Source organism: Enhydra lutris, unplaced genomic scaffold (genome assembly GCF_002288905.1).
Source record: "Enhydra lutris kenyoni isolate GAN:26980312 unplaced genomic scaffold, ASM228890v2 scaffoldscaffold14, whole genome shotgun sequence".
Lineage (NCBI taxonomy): Eukaryota > Metazoa > Chordata > Mammalia > Carnivora > Mustelidae > Enhydra > Enhydra lutris.
Window position 1 is genome coordinate 35311288 of NW_019154098.1, and position 25378 is coordinate 35336665.

General features: G+C 38.3%; 1 protein-coding gene across 3 annotated transcripts in view; it reads left to right on the top strand.

Annotated features, from left to right (window-relative positions):
* The window catches only part of LOC111146602 (antizyme inhibitor 1), a 32004-nt gene extending 13717 nt beyond the window's left edge, over positions 1-18287 (top strand). For 2 of the 3 annotated variants that reach the window (XM_022502226.1, XM_022502225.1), the window contains 10 exons: positions 3902-4100; positions 6400-6573; positions 7018-7190; positions 9127-9261; positions 10512-10593; positions 11049-11123; positions 12217-12379; positions 15101-15216; positions 15527-15741; positions 15957-18287. In XM_022502226.1, the coding sequence (XP_022357934.1) occupies positions 3999-4100; positions 6400-6573; positions 7018-7190; positions 9127-9261; positions 10512-10593; positions 11049-11123; positions 12217-12379; positions 15101-15216; positions 15527-15741; positions 15957-16068 (1347 nt within the window). In that variant the 5' untranslated portion in view covers positions 3902-3998 and the 3' untranslated portion in view covers positions 16069-18287. The remainder of the gene's footprint in view (positions 1-3901; positions 4101-6399; positions 6574-7017; positions 7191-9126; positions 9262-10511; positions 10594-11048; positions 11124-12216; positions 12380-15100; positions 15217-15526; positions 15742-15956) is intronic. The other variant, XM_022502227.1, reaches the window with a different exon arrangement.
* Positions 18288-25378: the final 7091 nt, after the last annotated feature.

Sequence of the window (25378 nt, forward strand, 5' to 3'; positions counted from 1 at the left end):
ATGAAAAAACCCTCAGGGACCATCCAAGGTAAAGGGAGATAGAGCTCACTTACATCCACTGTCTTTTATGTGTATAGGCTTTGTTGTGCTGGTTTAACAATTTTACTGCAGTGCTCAGTAAAATTAAGGAAATAAAATAATGTTACACATACTACATCTGTTTTTGTGGTTTGGGTGTGTTAGTCCCTTCATTCTTTTTGTTAAGTACTGCCAATATAGTAAGTGAATTTTATTTTTCCATCAGGGTCCTTTTGTGAGTTAAGGGATTGGTGAACTAACACTATGGTTACGTTTGAAGTGAGAGTTGCATTTCAGTGATAATACAACGATTTCACAACCATTCCTCAGTTAGAGCAGGGTGCGCTTTCCAATATTTTTATTCATGTCATTCATTATTTGTCACCTGTTTTAGTTCTGGGTTGTATTTTAAAATTATTTCACCTCTACAAAAGTTTGATCTATAGTGACAGCTCAGTGGTTAGCTAAAGTAGATTTGGGGATTCACTGCAAACGGAACATAAGGGAACTCAAGTTCATACAAGTGGTTATGGAGGTGTATACATTTGTTAATATGGGTGCACATTGTTTCATGTAAATAGACAGTTGATAAAATGGGTTAAAAGAAAAAGTAATTTCAGAGATTTTATTTATTTGTCAGAGAGAGAGCACAAAGCAGGAAAAGCAGGCTCCCTGCTGAGCAAGGAGCCCGATGTGGGACTTGATCTGGGGACCCTGGGTTCATGATCTGAGCCAAAGGCAGACGCTTAACCGACTGAGCCACCCAGGTGTCCCCGGAAAAAATAATTTCACTTTTGGGGTTTACCTGAGAATTAGACAAAAGATGCAGAAGGAACAACAAAGTTAAAAATCTAGAAAATAATTATAAAGGCTAAAAGGATATGGGTAGGTGTAATAGGATATTTTCATACCGTATGTGAATTTAGTTTATTTATTATTAGAACTATGGGAATTTATATATCTGAAAAATGGTTACTTGATTATGGAAATACGATAAAGCTCTATCAGACTGAGAGTTACTGTTGGGTTTCTAAAAAAAGGAAACCTCTTTTCTAAGGGTGGGGGTGCTTGGGAGACAAATTTTTTAGCTTTTTTTTTTTTTTTTTTTTTTTTTTTAAAGATTTTAAAATTTATTTATAACAGATAGCTTGTAGAGTGAACAGAAGCACAGGGGAGCTAGAGAGGGAGAAGCAGGCTCCTTGCCAAGCAGGGAGCCTGACACGGGGCTTGATCCCAGGATGCTGGGATCATGACCCGAGCCAGAGGCAGATGCTTAATGACTGAGCCACCCAGGCACCCCAGATTTTTTTCGCTTTAAACATAATTTGATCATCGGCATCTCTAGAGCTAATTGTTCTGTTCCTCAGTATCTTCACTCTAAAATGGTGGTAATACTGTTATTATGGTTTTAAGGATTGAGAAAATATGTATAAAGTACTTAAAACAGTGCCTGGCACGTTGCCCTAAAAAATGTTTGCTGTTAAGAATGTAGGCATTCAGCAGGTAAGTAAGACTGGATGGAAGGGGTCTGATGTTTTTAAGTACTGAGAATCCTGATGATAGAGGAGAATCACCCTTTCTATAAGGACTGCAGCTATCGGAAATTGAGGTACATATCTTTTTGACTTTAAACTAGACTTTTTGTTTGGCAGCATTTGCCTTGGAGGTCCATGATTAATAACTTAAGGTTCCCAGTTAAATACGTAACTGAAATATTGGGCTGAAGGTCTTACGTATTTTTTATTATTGATAATATAAATGAGAGGTGTTTGACCGTAAAGATTTGTAATGCTAAACCTAACTTAAAGTTGCTGCTGTACTTTCTTATACCTACCTTTGAATTTATTTTTTTTTTTAAATAAGTAACCTTTATCTTTTCTCTGTCCCTTAGTGCATAGTTGGATATTGCCCTTAATTATTAAAGGTTGTTTAAAATAAATAATGTATCCTCGGGCCTAAAATGTCTGCTTTCTGGGCACAGGTTTACATCACTCCTGATAAAACAACCTTTAGAGAAGGTCCAGGCTACAGTTTTACTTCACTCCTGATAAAACAACCTTTAGAGAAGGTCCAGGCTACAGTTTTACTTCATAAATAATAAGTCTCACTTAGATATGCCTAAGTTAACTCTTTTGTAAAATATCCTTAATTTTTCTGTTCCTGCTGTTGCTTGAAAGAGGTTTTGTGAGCTAAACTGAATGTAGTTGACTTTTTGGAAATGAAGTTGTTAAAGTTAAAAACTAAGTATTGGTTGTCATGGAATTTGATTAATATTATGGCTTATTGAGGAGTTTGTTTTGGTGCATTCAAAAATCTGACCCTTTGAGAACCACTGAAATGGAGTATACCTTTCAGAGGAGGGCCATCACCAAAGGTGAACACATACAGCAGCCTTGGAGGGAGGGAAAGGGAGAATCAAGAATGACAGGAAAGGCTGTGCAAGTTTTAAAATAGATGGCCAAGAGATGGCCTGTGCGCATTATTAATGTAGCAACCAGAAATCAGTACCAGACGTGAGTAGTATCATGTCTGGAGGACTTGTTTTGGTAATGGACATTTTATTTATGTTAAAAGACATTCTTGCCTAAACCAGCCTTTAAGGACCAGTGAATTCAGCAAAGAAGATAGAACAGTATATGCTACCTAGAGGAGAATGGGTGATCTGGGGGAAGGGAAAGATTTCTTCATAGGAAAGACGTTAGATTTAGCCTACCTTTTTAGAGTTCTTACTAAATGGCTTAGGATGTACCAAGTGCCTAGCTTGTACCTAGTTTTAAATTATGGTGGCATTTCTGTGTTTTCTGGCAATTGGCAATTTAATTTTAGCTCTGTTCTGAAGCAGCACTTAAGTATTTTTTATTCATATGCACTGTATATATATATATATATAAAATATATTTACAGCAGCCTTTTGATGAAGTAGTTAATATAATTAATGGAAGTTTAGAGAAATTGAGCTAGGATCATGTAATTATTAAATGATAGAGCCACAACCATGTGAGTCTTTCTGACTTCTAGTCCAATAAGGATTTCCGCTTACTTCATAAGAAACTTTAACATTGCTAACCTGGTGTAGCTGGTACCATTTTCAGCTTGAGGTGAGAGCTGCGCAGTCTATATCAAAGCTATAGTTGGTCTGCTAAAGTCACTCTACCCCCACCCATTGCTGTTACTTTACTTTCTCGCCTGCTGTAGAATTTAGAAGACCTGTATCTGTAGTTACCTGTTAGTATGCCATGGGATGTGGCTGGCAGTGTACTGAAGCTTAGACCAGTATTTTTTTTTATTTATTTTTTATTTTTTAAAGATTTTATTTGACAGAGATCACAAGTAGGCAGAGAGGCAGGCAGAGAGAGGAGGAAGCAGGCTCCCTGCTGAGCAGAGAGCCCAATGTGGGGCTCAATGCGGGGCTCGATCCCAGGACCCTGAGACCATGACCAGAGCCGAAGGCAGAGGCTTTAACCCACTGAGCCACCCAGGCGCCCCAGTATTTTAATTTCTTGGCTGCAGATAGGTATTTCACTAGTTTTATTTACTTAGAATGAATTTTTCCTGAAATTTCTTATGTGTTATGAAAAACAAGATTAATAATAACAGACTAGGTCTACAACTCTGTGTAAATAAGGTGACCGTATTGACTGGGAATAAACTGCACATGTGTGGATTATCTTAAATTGTCATATTGAGCTCAGTTTTTTTAAATGTATAAAATACACATTCACTTCAAAGTGGGCACTACAAGATCTCAAATGAACCAGTGTGCAAGTGTTAAGTGATCACAGATTCCTCACTTAATTAGGCATTTAGCACACTTGCATTGACAACTACGCTAAGGTTAACTAGTGAAATAATACAGATTTTGAAAAAACTTCTATTTTGACAGTTTGTTGCATATTCTAAGGACCCAGACGTAAGGCTTGGTGGCCCGTCTTCTTGTTTTTCCTGGTTTATGACTTTCGGCTTTGTGGAATACGGCTGAGATGAAAGGATTTCTTGACGATGCAAACTACTCCGTTGGCCTGTTGGATGAAGGAACAAACCTTGGAAATGTTATTGATAACTATGTTTATGAACATACCCTGGTAAGTGTGCCATATCATATTTCTCAGATACAGTGTTTATAAATTTCTGAATTCTAAAACATTGCTCTATTTCCAAGAAGTTAGTCTGATAAAAGTACTTTTTTCAGATGTTAACTTATTCAAGTTGTCTTAATTTTATGCCCCCACTTCCCTTGAGTAGTGATGAGGTTTTCTTTCTAGCCCATGTTAAAACAAAGGCTTCCTTATAGCTCTTTCTCTGCTCTGCCTTTTAGCACCCAACTCTTGTATGTTCTATTTTTTTGTTATGTTGCTGTCCTCCTAGTCACTAATTGGCTTCTTATTTTCCTCAAATCTATATATACTTGAGTAGATAATAATTTATATTTCAGATAATCTTGGTTGTATGTTGGATGAGAATTTGATGACTTACACAGAATGTTTACTCTCTACTACACCAAGTGTCCGCTTCTACAGACTCCTATTCACTGTTACTTAAGATTATTTTTGTTTTGTACTTAGTGATAGAATTATCTTTATTGCCTTACTGATAAAATTTGTTTCTTTGTTGGGGCTGATTTCCCATATTCCTCAAACTTGTTGAAGAATTGTTTTCATGTTACTGGTATTCAGTCATACAATACCAAAAAACTTCTTAACCTTTATAGATGTGCTCAAATCTCCCCACATCTCAACAAAATCCCTTTCTCTTTCCACTGCCATCAAAATCTGGGATGGGGGGACGCCTGGGTGGCTCAGTTGGTTAGGCAGCTGCCTTTGGCTCAGGTCATGATCCCAGCATCCTGGGATCGAGTCCCACATCAGGCTCCTTGCTCATCAGGGAGCCTGCTTCTCCCTCTGCCTGCCATTCTGTCTGCCTGTGCTTGCTCTCTCTCCCTCTCTCTCTCTGACAAATAAATAAATAAAATCTTAAAAAAAAAAAAAAATCTGGGATGGGGTGGGGGAGTGACACTTGCCATACTGTTCAGTCTATTGTATAACCAAACCATTTTATAGTTAATTCTCTCCTGTCACTAGAGAACCTCCTAGTGGAAGTAATGCTGAGCTCTCTCTTAATCTAATTTTTGCAACATTCTTTGTGGGCCAGATAATGATCTTTGAAATACTCCTTTCATTCATTCTTGTCCCACAATCTTGAATTATCCAACATTCAGTAGCATTTAGTAAGGGTTAGTCTGAAATCCTGTGCTCTCCTAGCATTGTCGTCTAATTATATGGCTCAAAAGTGATTACAACTGAACATCTTGTGGGTTGTTTTTAAGTCCCAGTTCTCTTGCTGGTAGCCATAATGGCCTCCTCCTCTTCTTCTTCTTCTTTTTTTTTTGTATTAAAGTGAAAATAAATTTTCTGTCTCTAATATATTGGGAATGGCATATCTTGAAAGGATGGAGTAACTTGAGTATAACTGTCCCATATCTGCCACGCAAAAACCATGATTTCCAATCCTGTTTCCTGGTCAGTATGTTCCAATAGTGTACATTTTCAAGTGTGTATTAAAGAATTGAAAGCAGTAATACTGTCTTCATGGCTTTTCAAACAATATTTAGGTGTTGTGTCTTATAAATAAGATTATTGTCTGCCATCCAACATTGAGTGACTTACACTTTGCCTGACATGTTACAATCCTTTGACCCCTAGAGTAACCCTGTTAAAATCATTACTGATCTCCCCAGATCCCTAATAAAAATCTGTTTTTATTTTTGAGGGAAGAGTATCCTTACTCAGGTTTATTTGACATTCAGTGTGCTTCTGTATTTTTTAAATACAATTTTGTCATTCTCTTTGTCTTCTCTACCAACTTTGTCTCCTTAAACATTGTTTAAGTTGTGTTGCTTTGTTGTTTTACCATCCTGTCGTTAGGTGCAATTTATAATGGAGATATATAGCTTATTTTGTTTAACATTCCTGATTCTACTCACTGTAATAGGAAATTAGATACTGAACTACCAAAGTGAATACTTTAAACAGCTTAGCAAAGCATGGAAGGAAACAGGTGGTCTCCTCCTACAGTCACCCCAAATGGAGGCAGTTATAAAGTAGAAAGTCCCTATAATTGATAACGTTTTTAAAAAAAGCAAAGTAAAGAATATTTTATGTGCCAGCTTAGCACAGCAAAATGTCAAAGTTTAAAAAGAAAGGTGTTTGGATTTTCCTGTGTTTGCTGAATCTGTCTTAATGACTCTTAAGCCTTCAATGTGGAAGTGTATGTCAGTGTGTATCTTGGCTCATTTGTGGAGAAAAAAGGGAGTTCTTTACTACTTATGGTACTTTATTTTCAATAGTTCTTTGATTTTTTTTTTTTTTTCCACGATCACAACAGACGGGGAAAAATGCATTTTTTGTGGGAGATCTTGGAAAGATTGTGAAGAAACACAGTCAGTGGCAGAACATAGTGGCTCAGATCAAGCCATTCTACACAGTAAAGTGCAACTCCGCTCCAGCTGTACTTGAGATTTTGGCAGCTCTTGGGACTGGATTTGCTTGCTCCAGTAAAGTAAGTATTTTTCATTATTTTGTCACTGAAATGCAACATTTTAGAACTCACTTTAACTTAGTTAGAAAAATTGCAAGGAAGTTTCACTTGCGGATGTTTTTAAGTTCTTTTGTAAATTCGCAGCCTAATGGAAATGTACAAACTTTTCAGGTGTACCAATGAAAGGAAAGTTTCAGTGAGAGGAGACTTTAAAAAGCCTTTTTTTTTTTTTTTTTTTTTTTTAAATCTTTAATCAAGAACTTTTTGTTCCTCATTCTCTTAGGCTGGAGCTAGCTAGACTGTTAACTTCTGATGAAAGCAAAATAATTCTAAACCATGAGATTTCTCTGATGGTAGTTAATACCTTTTTGAAGGATTTTAACAAAGATAGTATAAAATAGTAATTAAATGAAAAGTAATAGAAATGTTGCCTTTTAGATGACACTTTAAAATGTGTTTTTATAGACTGAAATGGCTTTAGTGCAAGAATTGGGTGTGTCTCCAGAAAACATCATTTACATAAGTCCTTGCAAGCAAGTGTCTCAAATAAAGTACGCAGCAAAGATTGGAGTGAATATCATGACATGTGACAATGAAGTTGAGTTGAAGAAAATTGCACGTAATCACCCAAATGCCAAGTAAGTGTAAAACCACGTACATGGGAATATTACCTTATGGTCTAGGGTTTGGGTTTGTCTTTGGCCTGGGAAGAGGACATTATGTAGAGCAGTGCTGTGTATTTTAATTATTTTTTTAAACTTATTTAAAGTTATGACATGGAAGATGCTACTGGCATTTTATTGGTGCCCACTTGTGGGTCCTTTTTATAGAGCTGGGATAAGATAAGGGCAGTTTGGAATAGGAATATATAATCTTGAATTCAAGCAAGAAAATGTGGTTGTTGGAATAATAAAATGAGGGCCACAGATGTATTTTCATAATCACATCAACCCTACTAGTAGTTATTTGTCATGTTGGGAACAGGATTGTCAGCTTTTTTTCCTGGTTGGCTGGGGGTTTAATCTGCCTTTGGCTGTAGTTCCTAAATGTTTGTCCTTAGTGACAGTGTCTTAGGAGCCTAGTCTGTATATGCAGGTGTTTCTTTTTTATTTTTTTATTATTATTATTATTTTTAAAGATTTTATTTATTTATTTGACAGAGATCACAAGGAGGCAGAGAGGCAGGCAGAGACGGCGGGGGCGGGGGGTGGGGGGAGAAGCAGGCCCCCTGCTGAGCAGAGATTTCCCGATGTGGGGCTCGATCCCAGGACCCTGGGATCATGACCCAAGCCGAAGGCAGAGGCCCAACCCACTGAGCCACCCAGGCGCCCAGGTGTTTCTTTTTTAAAGACCCACTCTTCTCTTTGAATAGGAAGTTTAATACATATTTTTTAACTTGTAATTGCATGTATCCGAAGATTTTTTTTTTTTTAATTAAAAAGTTTACTTTTTAAAAGCAAAAAGGCAGATTTAATGTCATGAACTGGTATTTCAAGATTTTAGGATCTACTAAAATTTATATTGTATTAGTACAAAGTTGATAGCTTTTATAGGGTTAGTATGTGTGGTCCTGAAAGTATATAGGTATCATATCCATATTTTCCTTGTACATTTGTAATTTTCTTACCAACTTTGATGGTATTGTTAGGTGTCCTGACAGGATTGATTACCCTAAAAACCTTTGTTTGGATAAGGCCTTTGGGGGGAAATTTTAGTGAACCACTTATCTCTAGAAAAATCTTTCTGTTCAACGATCTTCTGAAGATAAGCCCTGAGCTGGGGTTACTGTATTAACTGTAAAGTGGATGGTGCATTCTTAATAGAGCTGATTCTGCACAGAGGAAGAATAATTTGCTTCTATGAGACTTAACCCCTTCTGATCAGCAGTCATTCATTAGGACTTCCTTGGGAAAACAGTTTTCCAAACATCATTTGCATATTTGAGGGTTTTAGTGGTTGGTAATTACTTGAGTATCTCCTGAGACAGTCTCATTTTGTCTTGGTTGTCATAATTTGGAAGAAAATACCAAGTAGATTTCAATCAGTATCTAAAAGGCTACTGTTTAGACGCATTAAATAACTCCAAGCTTGCCAATTTTTTTTTGTAAGATGGAAGAGATTAATAGGAATTTTCAAAATAAGTGGTAGAAGGTTAACCAGCTGGAACAGTTTAGGAAACTTGAAACATGTAAAAGCCCTGATAACTCTTAACTGAAAGACAGTGATGGCATTGCTATTCAATTTAGTCTTTCTAGGTGGTTTTATGGACTGATGGACTTCATTTGAAAGTAATGTCGTCTTTCATTACAGAGCCCACTGACTCTTGCTGCTACAACAGAGTCTTAACTTCCTGCATTTTCCAAATTCCCGTCCTTGTAAGCTTCATGCTTTAGGCCCTAATGGCTAGTTTTTTCTCTATACAGGATTGTTTTTCATTAGGTTCACTTGATTCAACCGTCGCTGGATTTGGGAGCACTGGCAACATAATCAACATACTTCCTACAACTTCAGGCTTCACATGTGCTGATGATGATGTAAACCAACTCTGCCCCAATCATCTTCCCCTTCTCTTAGGGTCTTACTACATATTGCAACAGAAGATAATATTGGAGGCGAAGAGGGTAACATGAAGTTTGGCACTACCCTGAAGAACTGTAGGCATCTCTTGGAATGTGCTAAGGAACTTGATGTCCAAATTATTGGTGTTAAGTGAGTATTTCGTTTGAAACTTCCATTTTATGGTGATAAGTCTTTGTTTTTCTGATGATCTTTTTACACTTCATTTGTATGATGTCTAATAGATTGAACTTTCAGTTTAATATATATATTTTTTTAGTCTAGGAAGGACAAATACGTTTTATCCTTCATATAATTTTATACACATACCTCTCCCTTCCCTAATTAAGAGGTAAAATAGTAAATAAAAATTCAGTTGGGCTAGTAATCTAAAACCCCTCCTTTTAAATTGGAGGGAGAGGACCTACTAGAATTCTAATGAATACCAGAACATTCATCTGAGTTGTCTTTTTTTTTTTTTTTTTTTTTTTAACTCCATCTTTAAATTGTATTCCTTCTCTTTTTAATCCCCTGGGCATGCCAATAAAACGTTCTATTACCTTCTTGATTTTTACGTGTGCAGAAATGGATACCCAGAGTGATTTAATGATTTGATCATGGTCTCAGAACTATGATCTGAGTCAAATTTGGAACACAGAGCTCCAAAGTTTTTGAGATGCCAGTCCACTGCTAATATTACTGCAGTACTAGATCTTGCTTTTTAAATTATTCAAAAAGATGGATAAAGAATCACCCTGATAAGTTTAATTCTGTCTTAGGTGACAGATACTGACAAGTATTTGAGAGTTTTCATATTTCTATTTTTAAAGTTAATATACAGTAAAATTGACTTTTTGGGTTTATACTTCATATAAATTTAACAGATTTGTTTAAAGATTGCCACAGTCAGGATACAGAACCGTATTTCAATTAAATTTTAGTATTCTGTTCTGAATCTCTGATAAGTATCTCTTAAGTAATACTAACAAGTGTTAGTAATACTCAGCTGAATTAATGTTCATTTGTATTTCACAGTAGACATTTTTATTTTGTCAGATGAAGTTGTACATTCAAATTAAAGATTTTATGATCTAATTATATTGTTGGTGTTTGTTACTTTACTATGTATACATAAAAGCATGTGCTTGTGTGTTAGTTATAAAGCCTGTCTGAAAACTCGTTAAAAATTCTTTAAGAAGTTACAGTATTAACTCAAACATTGTCTTTTCTGAAATCCTGTATTATAACTTGGATAATTAGAGGCTTGTGCCTCCAATTCTTTAAATATTTGATGAGATTACTGTGAATACTGTGTCAGTGTGGTGAATGAGAACTGAAAAGAATGATAGGAAGGGCTTCTAAAATTTACTGTTGCTTTAAATTTATTAATCTCTTTCTTTCAGATTTCATGTTTCAAGTGCTTGCAAAGAATCTCAAGTATATGTACATGCTCTGTCTGATGCTCGATGTGTGTTTGACATGGCTGTAAGTTTTTTCCTTAAATTATTTTGATATTTTTAGGCAGGATCTTATTTTTGCTTTTTTCTTCATCTTTTTTTTCTTCAATGATTTATCCATTTATTTGAGAGAGAGAACATGTGTGCGCAAATGCACAGACCTGAGAGGAAGGCGGGGGATAAGCAGACTATGCAGCAAGAGTTCCATACGGTCTTATTTTTTAAGTAGGTAAAGGGATGAAAATAGTAATTTACTTGCATATGTCTGCAAGACAGTACAGACATCATCAGGAAGACAGTATATACATACACAATATACATACACAACACTGAATAAATCTGTTTCTGTTGGTAGAGACCAAAGCCATTGCCATAAAGGATTAGTAACAGTTATTATTTACCTCCTTGGGAAGGGGTTTTTGAAATGTTCCTGTAGCCATAACAATTTGGATAAGCATTTAAAGTATTTTTTTCCATCTCTAGGGAGAATTTGGCTTCACGATGAACATGTTAGATATTGGCGGAGGCTTCACAGGAACTGAATTTCAGTTGGAAGAGGTAAATTTAATTCAGCAGATGGATATACAGGAGTAATCTCATTACTTTGCTACTTAACTAGTAGATATGAACTAGGGTGTATTTTTTAATTTATTTTTAAAAATTTTTTAAGATTTTATTTATTTATATGACAGAGAGAAAGATCACAGGTAGGCAGAGAGAGAGGCTGAAGCAGGCCATCTCCTGAGAAGAGATTCCAATGTGGGGCTCAATCCCAGGACCCTGAGATCATGAGCTGAGCCAGGGGCAGAGGCTTTAACCCACTGAGCCACCCAGGCACCCCATAGACAAGGGTTTAAAATGGCAAGAGATAAACCAATAAGAAACATCTGTTTAAAATTTGATTCCAAGAAGATAAGAGGCAGTGAGAAGACCTAGCTAACTTTGAAAAGCTTAATAAAATTCAGTGAAGTCTATAGCGTAACTTACAAAAGTCTGTATTCAGTTGTTTCTGTTCTAATGGAGTACTAGATGGTACAAATGAATTTATAGTTTGGACAGTTTAAGCTGTTTTATCTGATGTACATTACTACTCACCTTCCTGCTGTCCCTTCCATCCCTCATTCTGTAATATCTAGAAACTGATTTGATGATTTGCTCCTTCATTGCTAGTGTTAAGGAGTATAGAAACATGATTTTAAACAATCACCAGTAGCTGTTTGCCATGGGAATTACAAAATTTTTTTTTTTTTAAAGATTTTATTTATTTATTTGACAGAGAGAGATCACAGGCAGGCAGAGAGGCAGGCAGAGAGAGGAAGGGAAGCAGGCTCCCTGCTGAGCAGAGAGCCCGATGTGGGGCTCGATCCCAGGACCCTGGGATCATGACCTGAGCCGAAGGCAGAGGCTTTAACCCGCTGAGCCACCCAGGCGCCCGGGAATTACAAAATTTTTAAAATTAATGCCATTCTGATAATGTAAACTTAGAAGTCTCAAAGCCTGCTTAATTGCTTGAAGATAATTGCTAAATAGCTAAGCTTTCTGGTCTGTAATTGGAACTACTTTGGTTTTAAGTTGTCTAGGAAGCCAGTCAATCTCTTAATGTGAATTATCTAATTCAGTATTGAAATCATAATGGGTTTAAAATTCATAGGTTAATCATGTTATCAGCCCTTTGTTGGATGTCTACTTTCCTGAAGGATCTGGCATTAAGATAATCTCAGAACCTGGAAGCTACTATGTGTCTTCTGCATTTACACTTGCAGTTAATATCATTGCAAAGAAAGTTGTTGAGAATGATAAATTTTCCTCTGGAGGTAAGTTACAAAGTTTATAATTTTGTTTCTGTTAGATAAATTCATCTTCAAACTAACTGAAATTGTCTGATACTAGTCAAGTATAAAATACTGTAGGACATGGACATGTATGGATCATGAGGTTGTGGGCGATCTTCCATCAGCTGTAGGCAGCTAGGGAGCTTTTTAAAATGCCCTAGTGAAGTTATCACTCCGTAAGACTTCTGAAATCTTATTCTTGGTTTTGATGTTTAGATATGCATTTTTATTTATTATTATTTTTTTTAGATACCCCACATGCATGTGGGGTGGGCCGGGGGGAGGGAACATCTTAAGCACTCCTTGTCCAGTGCAGAGACCGAGGCAGGGCTCAATCTCATGACCTTGAGATCATGACCGGAGCCAATATCTGGAGTCAGAGTCAGTTGCTTAACGGACAGAGCCACGCAGATGCCCCTAGTCAGTCATGTTGTAGATAAACTTCCCCCAGGTGATTGATTCTCCTATCTTGTTAAGAGCCAGTGTTTTATTATAATGTCTTTCATTATGTTCCTCTTAGTCAGATGGGTCACAGGGAGGATCTGCTTTATACTTTTTTACATAACAAGGGCCAGCAGAGTCTAAATCTGTCTCTAGTCAAACCAACAGAGACACTAGACAGTCTGTCTTGCTGACAAATACCACTTAAAAAATGTAGAAAGTACTCTTCTACATTAAGAAGATTTATTCCTATAGTTTTTTTTCCCCCTTAAGTTAGCAGGAAGAATAAATTTTTTCTTCTGAGTTTTTTAAATATCTCAAAGTTGAAGAGCTGCAGTAAGAATAGAAGGGACTTCCCATTTTGATCACCCAGTTAAGGTGGTGTCAGGTGGGTTTCTTCATTATGAAGTGGAAAGATAGTTTGTAAATAACCTTTTTCTTTTGGTACTTTACCCAATTAGTTTTAATAACATCAGTGAATTTCTGACTCTTACTTAATCTGAGTTTTCCCTTCTATTTATTTATAGTAGTTTAGACTCCTAGATACTTATTCAGCAGATGATGTAATCGATTATTTTTATTTGCTGTCCAAAATTGGGGTCCTTCTGACATGTCCTCATCGTTCCCCGAGTGCTTTTTTACTTCATGGTACATCCAGATGTTCCAGGTTCTTTACCTGCCTCAGTCCAAGAATTGGTGATTTTTCCAAGGAGCCTCTAGTTCATTTTAATGGAGAGTGGTAGTTTAAAAACCAAGAAAGGAGTGAGTATTGGTTGTATTCACTACTACTGACGGATCATTTCATCTGGGCTTTCTCACTGAACAGAACCAGAAAATGGGTGTGTGTGTGTACGTGCATATATATATATATATATGTATGTATATATATATATATATATATGTACACACACACACACATAGCAGACGTAAGTGTATATCATCAAAAGTTGCGCACGTAGTATACTACATGGTGCTTTCTGTTTTTCTCCTTACATATTGCAACTCCCTTAACTAACGGTGAAAAACTAGCTCCCATTATCCCACACATACACATGTTTCCTGAAGTATGGCAGATGCAGAAGGTGTTCCCGAATAGCTAACTCATAACCACCACAAACAGCCAAACCACTGAACCTGAGGTTTGCTATCCATTTCAGGTTGGTTTTTGATAAAAGATTATACTCCCTATATAAAAACTTAAGTATATAATTGGACAAGTTAATAGAAAGCATATACTGACACCACTATAAAAACAGAAATGTCATATCAAAGTTTTCTCTTCCTAGGTTTGTTCCTTTGCCAGACAGTCACTATTGTGATGGTTTTTGCATCATTGAGTAGTTTGGGCTGCCCTCAAACTTCATATAAATAGAATCATCCAGCATGTATTTTAGGATAGCTCAATATAATGCCTGATCAAACTACTTTGTTTCATGTTTATTGCTAATATTCCACTGAATAGATGATTTATTATCTTTGCTGATGAATATTTGGTTGTTTGCAGTTATGGGCTATTAAAAATAAAACTTATTTTTGTGTAAGTCTTGTGGACATTTTTCATTGCATTGGAGAAATGACCAAGAATAGAATTGCTGGGTCACAGAGTGGATGTTTTAAAAGATTACAAAGTGGTATTTTACCCTCCCACTGGTGGTGGTGTATATGTGCAAGTTCTGATTGTTCCCCACTTTTACTGATTTTTTTTTTTTTTGTTTTGTCCCTTTTTAATTTTATCCATTCAGTATGTATGTGGTAGTGGAAGCTCATTGTAGTTTTTTTTTTTTTTTTTAAGATTTTATTTATTTATTTGACAGAGATCACAAGCAGGCAGAGAGGCAGGTAGAGAGAGAGGAGGAAGCAGGCTCCCTGCTGAGCAGAGAGCCCAATGCAGGGCTCGATCCCAGGACCCTGAGATCATGACCTGAGCCGAAGGCAGCGGCTGAACCCACTGAGCCACCCAGGCGCCCCAGACCAGGATCATTGTAGTTTTAATTTGCATTTACCTCGTGACTTCTGTAGAGCACCTTTTTCATGTGTACATTGATCATCTTCCTTTTGTGAAGTATGTTTTCAGTTTTTTTAGGCTAACAGTTTTAAGGTATATCAGTATCTATCAGGTTTTTTTAAAGTTAATTTAAATAGTTTGGGAAATGTGAAAACAAAGTATTCTATAAATTTCCAGTCTGCTATGCTTTGCATAGTTTTTAACTATATTAGACATTTTAATGTAAATTCATCTTCATTTTTTCTGCTTTATTTCAGTAGAAAAAACCGGAAGTGATGAACCAACCTTCATGTATTATATGAATGATGGTGTTTATGGTTCTTTTGCAAGTAAACTGTCTGAGGACTTAAATACCATTCCAGAGGTTCACAAGGCAAGTTGTATTACAAATAACAGAACTGCTTATTTGGCAGTTTATTAACTGACCTTTTTTTCTTTTTTTTTTTTTTTTTTTGAAGGTACATCCCAATTTTTGGAGGAATACTTTAGGATAGGGAATATTGCCATTTTCTGAGTGTTTGCCTTCCTTAGAGTTCAGAAGGAGCATCATTGCCCTTGCTTCTAGGCCTGCCTTTCATAGGAATATTGAATCTGATCTAATGAAAAATGCTCTCAGCCACCCTCAAATTCAATACCTGCATGAACATGAGTAAAAATTTAAAAAGTTTCTTTCCTCCTGACAGAAATACAAGGAAGATGAGCCTCTGTTTACAAGCAGCCTTTGGGGTCCATCCTGTGATGAGCTTGATCAAATTGTGGAAAGCTGTCTTCTTCCTGAGCTGAATGTGGGAGATTGGCTTATCTTTGATAACATGGGAGCAGATTCTCTTCATGAACCATCTGCTTTTAATGATTTTCAGAGGCCAGCTATTTACTACATGATGTCATTTAGTGATTGGTAAGGAATTATTTTCATTTTTAAAAAGGTTATTGGATATTTGATAATTCTGTAACAAATGCCTAACTTACAAGTCATAGCAAAATGCTCCTCTGTTAAGGGTTATTGGAAGATTCGTTATTTTATAATCTTACTTCTTTGTCCATTTGTTTTGTGTTAGTGTAGTCTTTGTGCTTAAACTTAGAATTACGGTTTTGTGTTTGGTTTTTTGAAAGGTATGAGATGCAAGATGCTGGAATTACTTCAGACACAATGATGAAGAACTTCTTCTTTGTGCCTTCTTGCATTCAGCTGAGCCAAGAAGATAGCTTTTCTTCTGAAGCTTAAACAGGCGTTAATGCTTCTTTAGATCTGAAGTTGCAGGTTAAGCTTGTCTGGTCTACATTCCGTGTGAAACAAATTCAAACAATCTTACTCTGTTAATTCTCTTGGAAACAAAATCTATTAGTAATAGCTATTTGGGACCAGACAAAATCAGCTCTCATCTATAATTCATTGGGGGGTAATTGGGAGATTTAGATAATGTATCCAGATTTAAACTTACCAGTTTGTCCTACCCCTTAAGCGTTTAAAATAAAATATGCAACAAAATGGATGACTTAGTGGAGATGGAAGCCCATTAATTGGGTTCCCCATTAAATCGTTTACATACAAGTACACAGTTTTTATACTAAGGATTCATGTTAAAAAGTCTTGTAAAGTTAAATGTCTTTCACCCAGATATATCAAATGTCAGTGGAAGACCAGTGTGACTTCATTAGATATGTTTAGTGTATTTAGAATGTGTAAATTTGTGCTTTGAACTGTAGTTTAATAAATGTAAAATTGCATCATAGTATTTGTTGTATTTGACCTAATGTAACCCTTGTATGATTGCAATAAAATTTTGTGTAGATTTTACTGTTTTTTCAGGCTAAAACTTTGGGAAAGGGGCTAGCTAGCAAAGGTAGTTTTGAAATAGATGTGTATATGGACTGTTTTGAAGGTCCCCCCCCCTTTATAGCCCATTTAAGTTTAGTTTGGCTCAGTACATTTTTTTCAGTTATTTAAATAGTAATTTAAGTAAAATGTTTGGTAAATCATTGTGAAGTTCAGATTCATTATGGAGAGTTGATGTGCAGTAAGCATGATGTTTAACAATTTTAACACCAAAAATGTTAATTCTGCATAAATCAATTGTAATAATTAATAGGTGTTTCTGTATAGATAGAATGCATAGAATGAATACCTTAGTAAATCTTTGAATTACAAATCTTTCGGCTGAAATGGAAGATTCTATTAAATACTTTGAATAAACCTGTGGGGGGAGGGAAATAAAATCGCAGAAAACTCTGCAGCGCACTAAAACATAAAGAAGGGCTACATCTATATCCAGAAACCTGATGCTCTTTTGCACGGAATATTATTTAAATTCAGAGTTGTAAGGGGTGGGGTGAAGCACACCTGTTCTCAATTTCTTAATTGCAGTGATTTCAGACTTTAGTAGGAGTTTGTTTTGTTTTAGTTATGCTTAGTTTCTTGTTTTCCATTTGTTCAGCTTAGTAATTTTAATTCTTTTCATACTAAAATTTTGTGACTGGGGGAAGGGAGTTAGTGTTACTGACCTGACGGTTGTCGCCAAGAGTTTGCGTTGTTCACTGCTAGTGTATTAGTAATCCTAGATCTCAGAATCACCATAGTAATAAAATAAAAAACAGGGGTCATTTTTTCCTAACTTACTCTATGTTCAGATGTGGAATTTCTGTCTCCCAAGAGGAAATGTGACTTCACTTTGGTGCCAATGGACAGAAAATTCTACCTGTGCTACATAGGAGAAGTTTGGAATGCACTTAATAGCTGGTTTTTACACCTTGATTTCAAGGTGGAAAGTAATTGATCATGAATCTCTAATAAATTTCAATCTAAACCAGTAGGTGCTTAATATTTTTTGATTTGATTGATGCCCATTTGAATTTCATGGGTTCTAATAATTAAATTTAAGACCCTAATCCATTGTCATCTATAATTGTCCTTGGACTTTACCAAGGTATAATATGGGGTTTTATGCAAAGTTACAAGCTACATGGAACTTTTTTTAACCGTAATAAAGAGGAGGAATTATTCCCAGCCTTCTTTACATGTTGTATTTTGTGGTCCAGACATGGCAGACCTTTTAGAAGATGGTACGACTTTGAGTCCTTGGCTTGACTATACAGCTTTGAGCTTCATGGCATGTCAGCTCTGCCATATTCATAGGAGAGTTGTTCTATGTATAACAGCTCAGAGTTGCAAATTTCACATGTGAATGAGATGGTAACCTTAAGAAATGTCTGTATTGTATTTGAAGACTGTTCACATAAATCTGAAGTTTGAACTTATGTATTTCAATTTGGTATGCTAAAAAGTACTGAATTAATGTAATAATCCTTTTTTTTTATAATATTGTAATCTCAGTTCAGAATTTAACTGAAAATATAAAACCCGAATGATTTCTATATAGTAAATTGAACTGTAAAGGTAATTTGTGTGTGATTCTGAATACACAAGATAAAATGTTTTTATTCCTCCTTATGTTTTACTTTGGCTTCTATCGTGAAAGAGTTAATTCTGCATATCAACTTTGTATATGTTTTAACTTAAAAGCATTCTTTCGGAATCTTTTATAAAGTAGCAAATCTGGTAAAATAATGCTGGGTATTACATATGAAAGATTTTGATAAAGTTCAGTACATGTGAGCATGAAGATGATCTCTTTCCAGGGCCATGTTTTCTAGACCCATTAATTTTACCAGCCTCTTAAATTTTAAACTTAAAACTAAATAAAATTGATTTATATAAGTTAAGGTAGGTATTCCAAGAAATTGTGGACACTGTAACATTCAATGCAAATACTGTGTTTAAAAAACCACTGTCAAATCTTTTTTGTCCCTTGTTGGGGACTTTGTATTTTCATACTGTAGATATTAGCAACTTGACCAACAATATAGTAAAAATACTTGCTTAGTTGGCTTTAGAGTATAAGATCAGAAAAGAATTAGTAGTCTTCCACCTTCAAGTTGTGAATAAATCCTCCAAATACTTCAATTCCTGTCTTGTCCATCCTGAAGGCAAAATAAGAGAGTGGTATATTTGCAGATTCAGGGTTTCATAATGGGAGTAAAGCTAACCAGGAATAAGAAACAAAAACCAGTTCTGGTCTTCCCTGGCATTGCTGGAGGCTAATCTATACCTACTTAATAAGCTGCTGACTCTAACGTGGCTGTGTTTTGATGACAAGTTATGATTTCTGGAACCTTTTACTCTGCTGGGACTGCAGTCAAATTCAAATCAAGGATAGTGTGGGTTTGATTTTTTGTTCTTTTTTTACTTTTTCCTCCTAGCTCTTCGTTGCTAATTCAGGACAGGAGAAAGTATTGAAATAGGAAAGCATTTTTAGTTTTAAAGAAATTCTGATAATGAATGATCATCCATTTCAGCCAGTTGAAGTTAACCTGAAAAGTAGCAGTGCCTGACCTTAAAGGTTACTGGGGAAATTTGTGGGTACTACATGTATCTTAATCATAGTTGAGATCTTCACCTAGAATGGAGTATAGATAGGGGAACACAGATCAGCTCCAGGCACACTCTGTCCAGTGTTACATGGTTGAAGGATTTGGGTTTTATCTGTTGAAAACAGACTGGGCAAACTTCTTAAAAATGGCTGTGACTAGAAGGCTTTACCCAATATGCTCGTTTTGTGCTCCTGAATTCCTTGACCTAACTACAGCTTCAAAAGCAATTCCATTTTTGAGTGGTCTTTCAAATCCTGATCCTATCATCATACTGCTTATGCCTATCAAAACCCTGTGCAGCTGATGGCCTAGTTTGAGATTGCCACTGGATCAATTTATAGAAATCTGAAAAGTTAAGAATCTGCAATTGACAGATGATCATGCAATGCCTCCCCTCCCCCCAGCGTTGTACAAGAGTGCAAAAGGAAATCTTGCAGTAATTGCAGTAAACTAGTAGGATATTACTCAGATTAAATTTAGGCCCAGGGAAATTAAAGCTTTTCCTAAATGGTGGTGGCCAGACTATCTGGTGTGTGCCTGTGCCTACAACTTTGCCACCACTCCCGTTTTTAGCAGCAGTGTGTAGAAGAGGGGTCACTTGACTAAAGGTTAGGAATTTTCTCTGGATTTCATTGATTCCCATCTATCCTGTGTCTTAAATTGCTTTCTGGGGGTTTCTCCACTCTGTGTTCCAAGTCTGTTTTTCACTGGTGGCAACTCAATTTCCAAGCTTAAGGGCGCAGTGTCTTATCTCTGAGACTGTCCCTCAGCATTAATTCTTCATGACTTAAACCTACCCTCTTAAGATACTCTTCCTTACGCTTCTCGACAGAAATGAAGCAAGAGTATTTTTCAAGTTTGATTTTTCTCCTTTTCTAATTCTACAAGGATGCAACAACTTGCCGGGAGAGGGAGGGGCACTTTTTTGGTTCCCCAAAGAAAAGAATCATTTAAAGATGTACGAATGTTGCCTTCATGTTGCCTGGATAAGAACTGGGTTTAGAGTTAGACAGAAGGGGTAGGGCATTGGAGCAGAACGTGAGAAGTTCACATTGAGAAGGAAAATATCCCCAAGTAACATGATGTTCTGTCCCCTACCTTTTATGTACAGTGTTGCTATTTTGCTAACTGTTGCTAATTGGACCTGTTTCCTTAAAAACGCTTAAACTTTGAAATTGCACCATAGGCTGTCGGGGAAAATGTTGGGTTCAGAGCACAGCACTGTCAGTGCAACATTGTAATATGGATAGTAACCAATTAAAATCTCAGTACAGTTTTACACATTAGTTAAATACACAAGTAGAACAAACTAGCAATTGGAGAAAGACCCAAGGTTTGTGTGAGTGGGAGGATTGCAAACTTGTGAAGTAATGGAAGAGGGGTTATCTGAAATTGGAAAGTTGTAATACCAGTTGAAGTGTTAGTAGCTCCTAACACTTGGTGAGCCGAGGTGGCTGCTAGATAGATGTTTGGGAATGTGCATTTTTGTATAACCCTAAGCCTGATTCAACTGGGTGTCACATTCTGCTTTCACTAGCGTTTCTAGAAGACATAAATACTAAGTACCACGAAGTTCATGTTGTGTTAACATTGGTGTCAAATAAAACCAATCACCTTGGAACAAAGTGGTTCCAGAACATAGAGGAGGGAGGGAGTAGGGTTGAAAAATGCCAGTAATAAAGGATTTCATTCAAGCCTTCACTATCAGCAACCCCACTCTCCAGTGATAGCCATTTGGTGGCAGTTGAGCAAATTAAACGGGACACAGACATTGGAAATAAAGCCTAGCCTTAAGCCACGTCACTTCTTCACTTCTCCACAGCCTCACGGCACTGCTGTGACTCACAAATGAGGTGTAAGTGTCCCAGAGATTCTTTTCTAATTTCCTTGTTTGGCATTCAGTGAAATGGACAACCGGATAAGTTAAGGAATTTGCCCAAGAATTGATGGCTAGAACAGGTCAGAGCAGGGATTCGAGCGCAACACTGGATAAGCCTGTGTCCATTGTCTTTGCTTGGGTTTCCGGGACGCAGCTGCCTGCAGAATGTTGTTTGGATGTGCTCAGCCCTGCAGGAAACCTTGCAAGAGTACCCCAGCGCCCAGTCCTGGAAAGAAAAAGGGTTTACTATGTTTTCATTTTTAAGGCTATACCGTGTTGAATGTCAGGTCAGAGCCACAGATTTTGCTAAAATGTGTGTTAGTTGCTAGGGCTGCGGTAACAAAGTACCACAGACCAGAGCTTCAGCAGTTTATGGTCTTCCAGAAGCGAGAAATCCAAGATCAAGGTGTTAATAAGGGTTAGTTACTTGTGAGGGCTGTGAGGGCAGGATCTTTGCCTTCTCGCCTTGCCTTGTAGATGGCCATTTTCATGGACGCATGGGTTCTCCCTGTATGTGTCTGTGCCCAAATCTCCCCTTTTACAGGGACACCGACTCTATTGCATTAGGCTGCACCCTAATGACCTCATGTTAGCTTTAATTCATCGGCAATGGCCCTATTTAAAAATAAGGTCATATTCTGAGGTACCGAGCATTAGGACTTCAGTATGAACTTGGGTGGGACAAAGCCCGTAACGACAGGTACGCTGCCATTCAGATGGGGCAAGGTCTTGACCCTGGACCCCTGGCCTGACCACCTCGGTGGTTCCTGCCTGTCCACTCCTTCCCTCTCAGTGGCTGCTCCTTTCTGCCCCCTCCCTTTCTTTGCTTATTACATGCTCCAGCTTTCCTTCTTTTTCTTTCTTTTTACCCACAGAGAGATCTTTGTTTTTTCCTATTATGAAATTATTTTGTAATAAAGATTCCAGTAACAGAAAAGTTATAAAGAAGGCAGTTTTAAAAAATCACCTGAAAACTTTCCACAGGGGCTTTTAATATTCTGTAGCACTGCCTTCTAGACACCTCTGTTTTCATTCCAACATTCCAACCTGGAGAAGTCTGACTTCATTAACATGAGTGCCAGCCTTTTACTTCTGCCACTTCCCATTTTTTTCTCACCTAGAGCAAGGAACTGCCTTTGAGTAATACAGGCAGACTGTGACTCAAGGAAACCCAGGGAGACCATCTGAAGTCAGCCCCCCCCTCAGGTGAGTTGCCAGGTACACCTGCATGGTGATTCAGGAGTCTGGAAGCAGTTGAAAGGAGCGTCGCTGCTTTGCAACTCTCCAGATGGTTCTCTAGGGGAGAGTGAAGCCCCCAACTCAGACTTCCATGGCCTATCCCAAAGGGTAACTGAGGACATGAGAGCATGTCCAAGAACTAGTTTCCTCAATCTGAGCAGCCCCTTCTTATTCTCAACATGTTAAACCTTCCTCTCCCCATAACTCAGGCCCCAGACCAGCCACTGAGAAGGCCCTCCCCCATTTCCTTGTACCTCATTCACCACTCCCAGCTTCAGCCTGCAAACCGCCACACGCACGACCCAGAGTATACACAGCATCAAACCTACCTAGACACGGGCAAAGGGCACACCAGAAGTCATGCCTGGGTCTAGAGACTTGCCAGTTTGGGGGCACCTGGTGGCTCGGTTGAGCGTCCGACTCTTGATTCTGGCCCGGGTCATGATCTTACCCTTGAGAAATCTAGCCCGGGGTCAGGCTCTGCACTGGGTGTGGAGCCTGCTTAGGATTCTCTGTCTCTCTCTCTACCCCTCCCTGCCCCTCTTAAAAAAAAAAAGAGACTTGCCAGTTTGACTTCCTGTTCTCCCTTTTTAAAGATTTTATTTATTCATGAGAGACAGAGAAGGAGACAGAAGGAGAAGCAGGCTCCCCACAAAGCAGGGAGCCCAATGCGTGACTGGGACCCTGGGATCATGACCCAAGCTGAGGGCAGATGCTCAACCGACTGAGTCACCCAGGAGCCCTTGACATACTGTCTCTTAACTGGACGATTTCAATAGTTTCTAACTGGTCTCTTTGCTACCAGGAACCCCCCCTCAGGCCACCATCCTTATGGCTGCAAAGTGAGCTGCTGAAACCGTTCTGATTGAATGATGAATCTACAGTTTTTCTGCAGTTCCGTTTGGAGTCTGCTTTCTAGGCAGGCCTTGGCTGGCCTCAGGCACTGGTTTGCTGCCCGTCCTGTGCGATTCCTCAGCACCTCTCAGCTCGGTTCCTTCACAGCAAAGCCCGAGGGCGGGCTCAACTTTATCATGTATTCATTCATTGGATTGTTCACTCTCCAAGTATCTTTTGATATTAGAGGCCAGGCACTATTTTAACAGTAGGACAGTAAACAAAATAGCCCTAAATCTCCGCCCACATGGCACTTCATTCCAGGGAGCTAACTAGACCCTTTCGCTGACTTCCAGATAACGTCTGACAGACACACCAGCTCCCCCTTGATCTTTAGACTGGGCACAGGAAGTGGTCTGAGCCTGTGCATGCCCACATCGCTCATCCAGGATGCTGGGCTCCACACGAGTAAACTGTCTTGTCAGCCACAACCCCAGTCATGTAACAGGCAACTGCAGGTGATTCACACAGCTCCTCTGTGGGCAACTTCCTCTTCCAGCCTGTGACCCTGAAACTTGGAGCCCTGCTTTTCCCATTCTGGCTTTGGCTGATGCCAGACTCAGAGCTCATGAAAACTCAGTAGAGTAGTGATTAAGAACATGGACTTGGGGCATCCTAACTCCATTTCTACTACTTCCTAGCTGTGTGACCTTGGATGAATCACTTAACCTCTCTGAGCCTCAGTCACCTCTTCCATAAAAGTACATATTAGTTATTGGTGTATAGAAAATTGCCCCAAGCCTCTGAGCTTTATTTCCTCACGTATAGAAATTGGATTGTAAGAATGCAATGCATTTTACATTTAGAGCAAAGGAAGTGTCCAGCATATAGGAAAGGTTCAATACGTGATAGACATTATGTCTCCCAGGTTCCTGCTCGCTGGAGTTTAGCTTGCTGCATCCTGAGGCTCTGAACCCTCTCACTCCTGAAGACTCCTGGATAAGATATTTAGGAAGCTAATGGAGACCCCATGTGAAGTAACTGATGACTCCATCTTTCCCTCAAATTTGGAAAAATGGGTTTCATATAAGATAGAAACTAGAATAGGGGCAACCGGGGGGAGGGGCTTTAAAAATTATATAAAACGTAGGTGAGGTTAGTGCAAAAATGATCATTATAAGGTCCTGTTAAATATTGTCCCCCCCCCCATTTTAGCACTGAGGCTCCTAGCGGCCAGGTTAAAGGGAAACACGTTGAATTCAAGTTTTTAAAAAATTTCATAAAAATCGAAACATCTATAGGTTATGAGTGAGATTTTCTTGGCTTTCTTTTGACAGCTCAGAGCATCGCGGGAGGGGTAATTAAGCTCAAAAAGTTGTCTCGGACAAGGGCACAGGCGGCCCGCTCTTGGGGTAGCTCACGCTGTGCGCGGCAGTTTAAGGAAGAGCTCAGGGTGTGGGCGGCAGTGACATCCCACTAGATGGCGCCCGTGGATTACCTTTATGCTTAGTGCTTCGGAAGTTACCGTAAACCGTCTTTTCTGGGATGCTTAAGCTGATTTCACTTAGCATTAAATTCTCAGGTTCTCATGTTTCTGAACCTCACAAGTGCCCCCGCCTCTCTGTCCTTTGCACGGCTACAGTGGCTTTTGAAGTGGGGAGGAGCTAGGAGGGAGGGGGGATTCCTGCCTCACTTGCCTGGCGCCCCCTTTTGCCACTACAAATCCCAAACAAGGCACAGCTTCCACGTGCTGTGACTACTTCTAGAACCCTGAGCCCGAAGTGAACCACTGTTTCCAGGTGTGAGACGAAGTCATGAAAGGCTAGAAAACCTGGGTATTTAAGGGATGTGTGGTGGTTACACTTGGAGTGTGGGTTTTTCCAGGTGGGGTATGAGCTCCTTTGGGACTGTCAGACCCACCAAGGACATGCCTGTGGCCACACAAAGCCAAGTTTACTTAGCTTGATGCATTTGAGGAACTCCCACACCATGTGAGCCTCCAGAGACTCTCGATCTGAGAGGGTTTCGATGGGGTTTGAAGGGTCAGGTGGTTGAGGCCCTCACAAAGCAGGGAGCCATAAGGTCTGGTTGGTTGAGAGGGGATTTTTGCTGCTTGGTTCAGACTCCAAGATGGGACCTTTTACCTGTAGGGAAA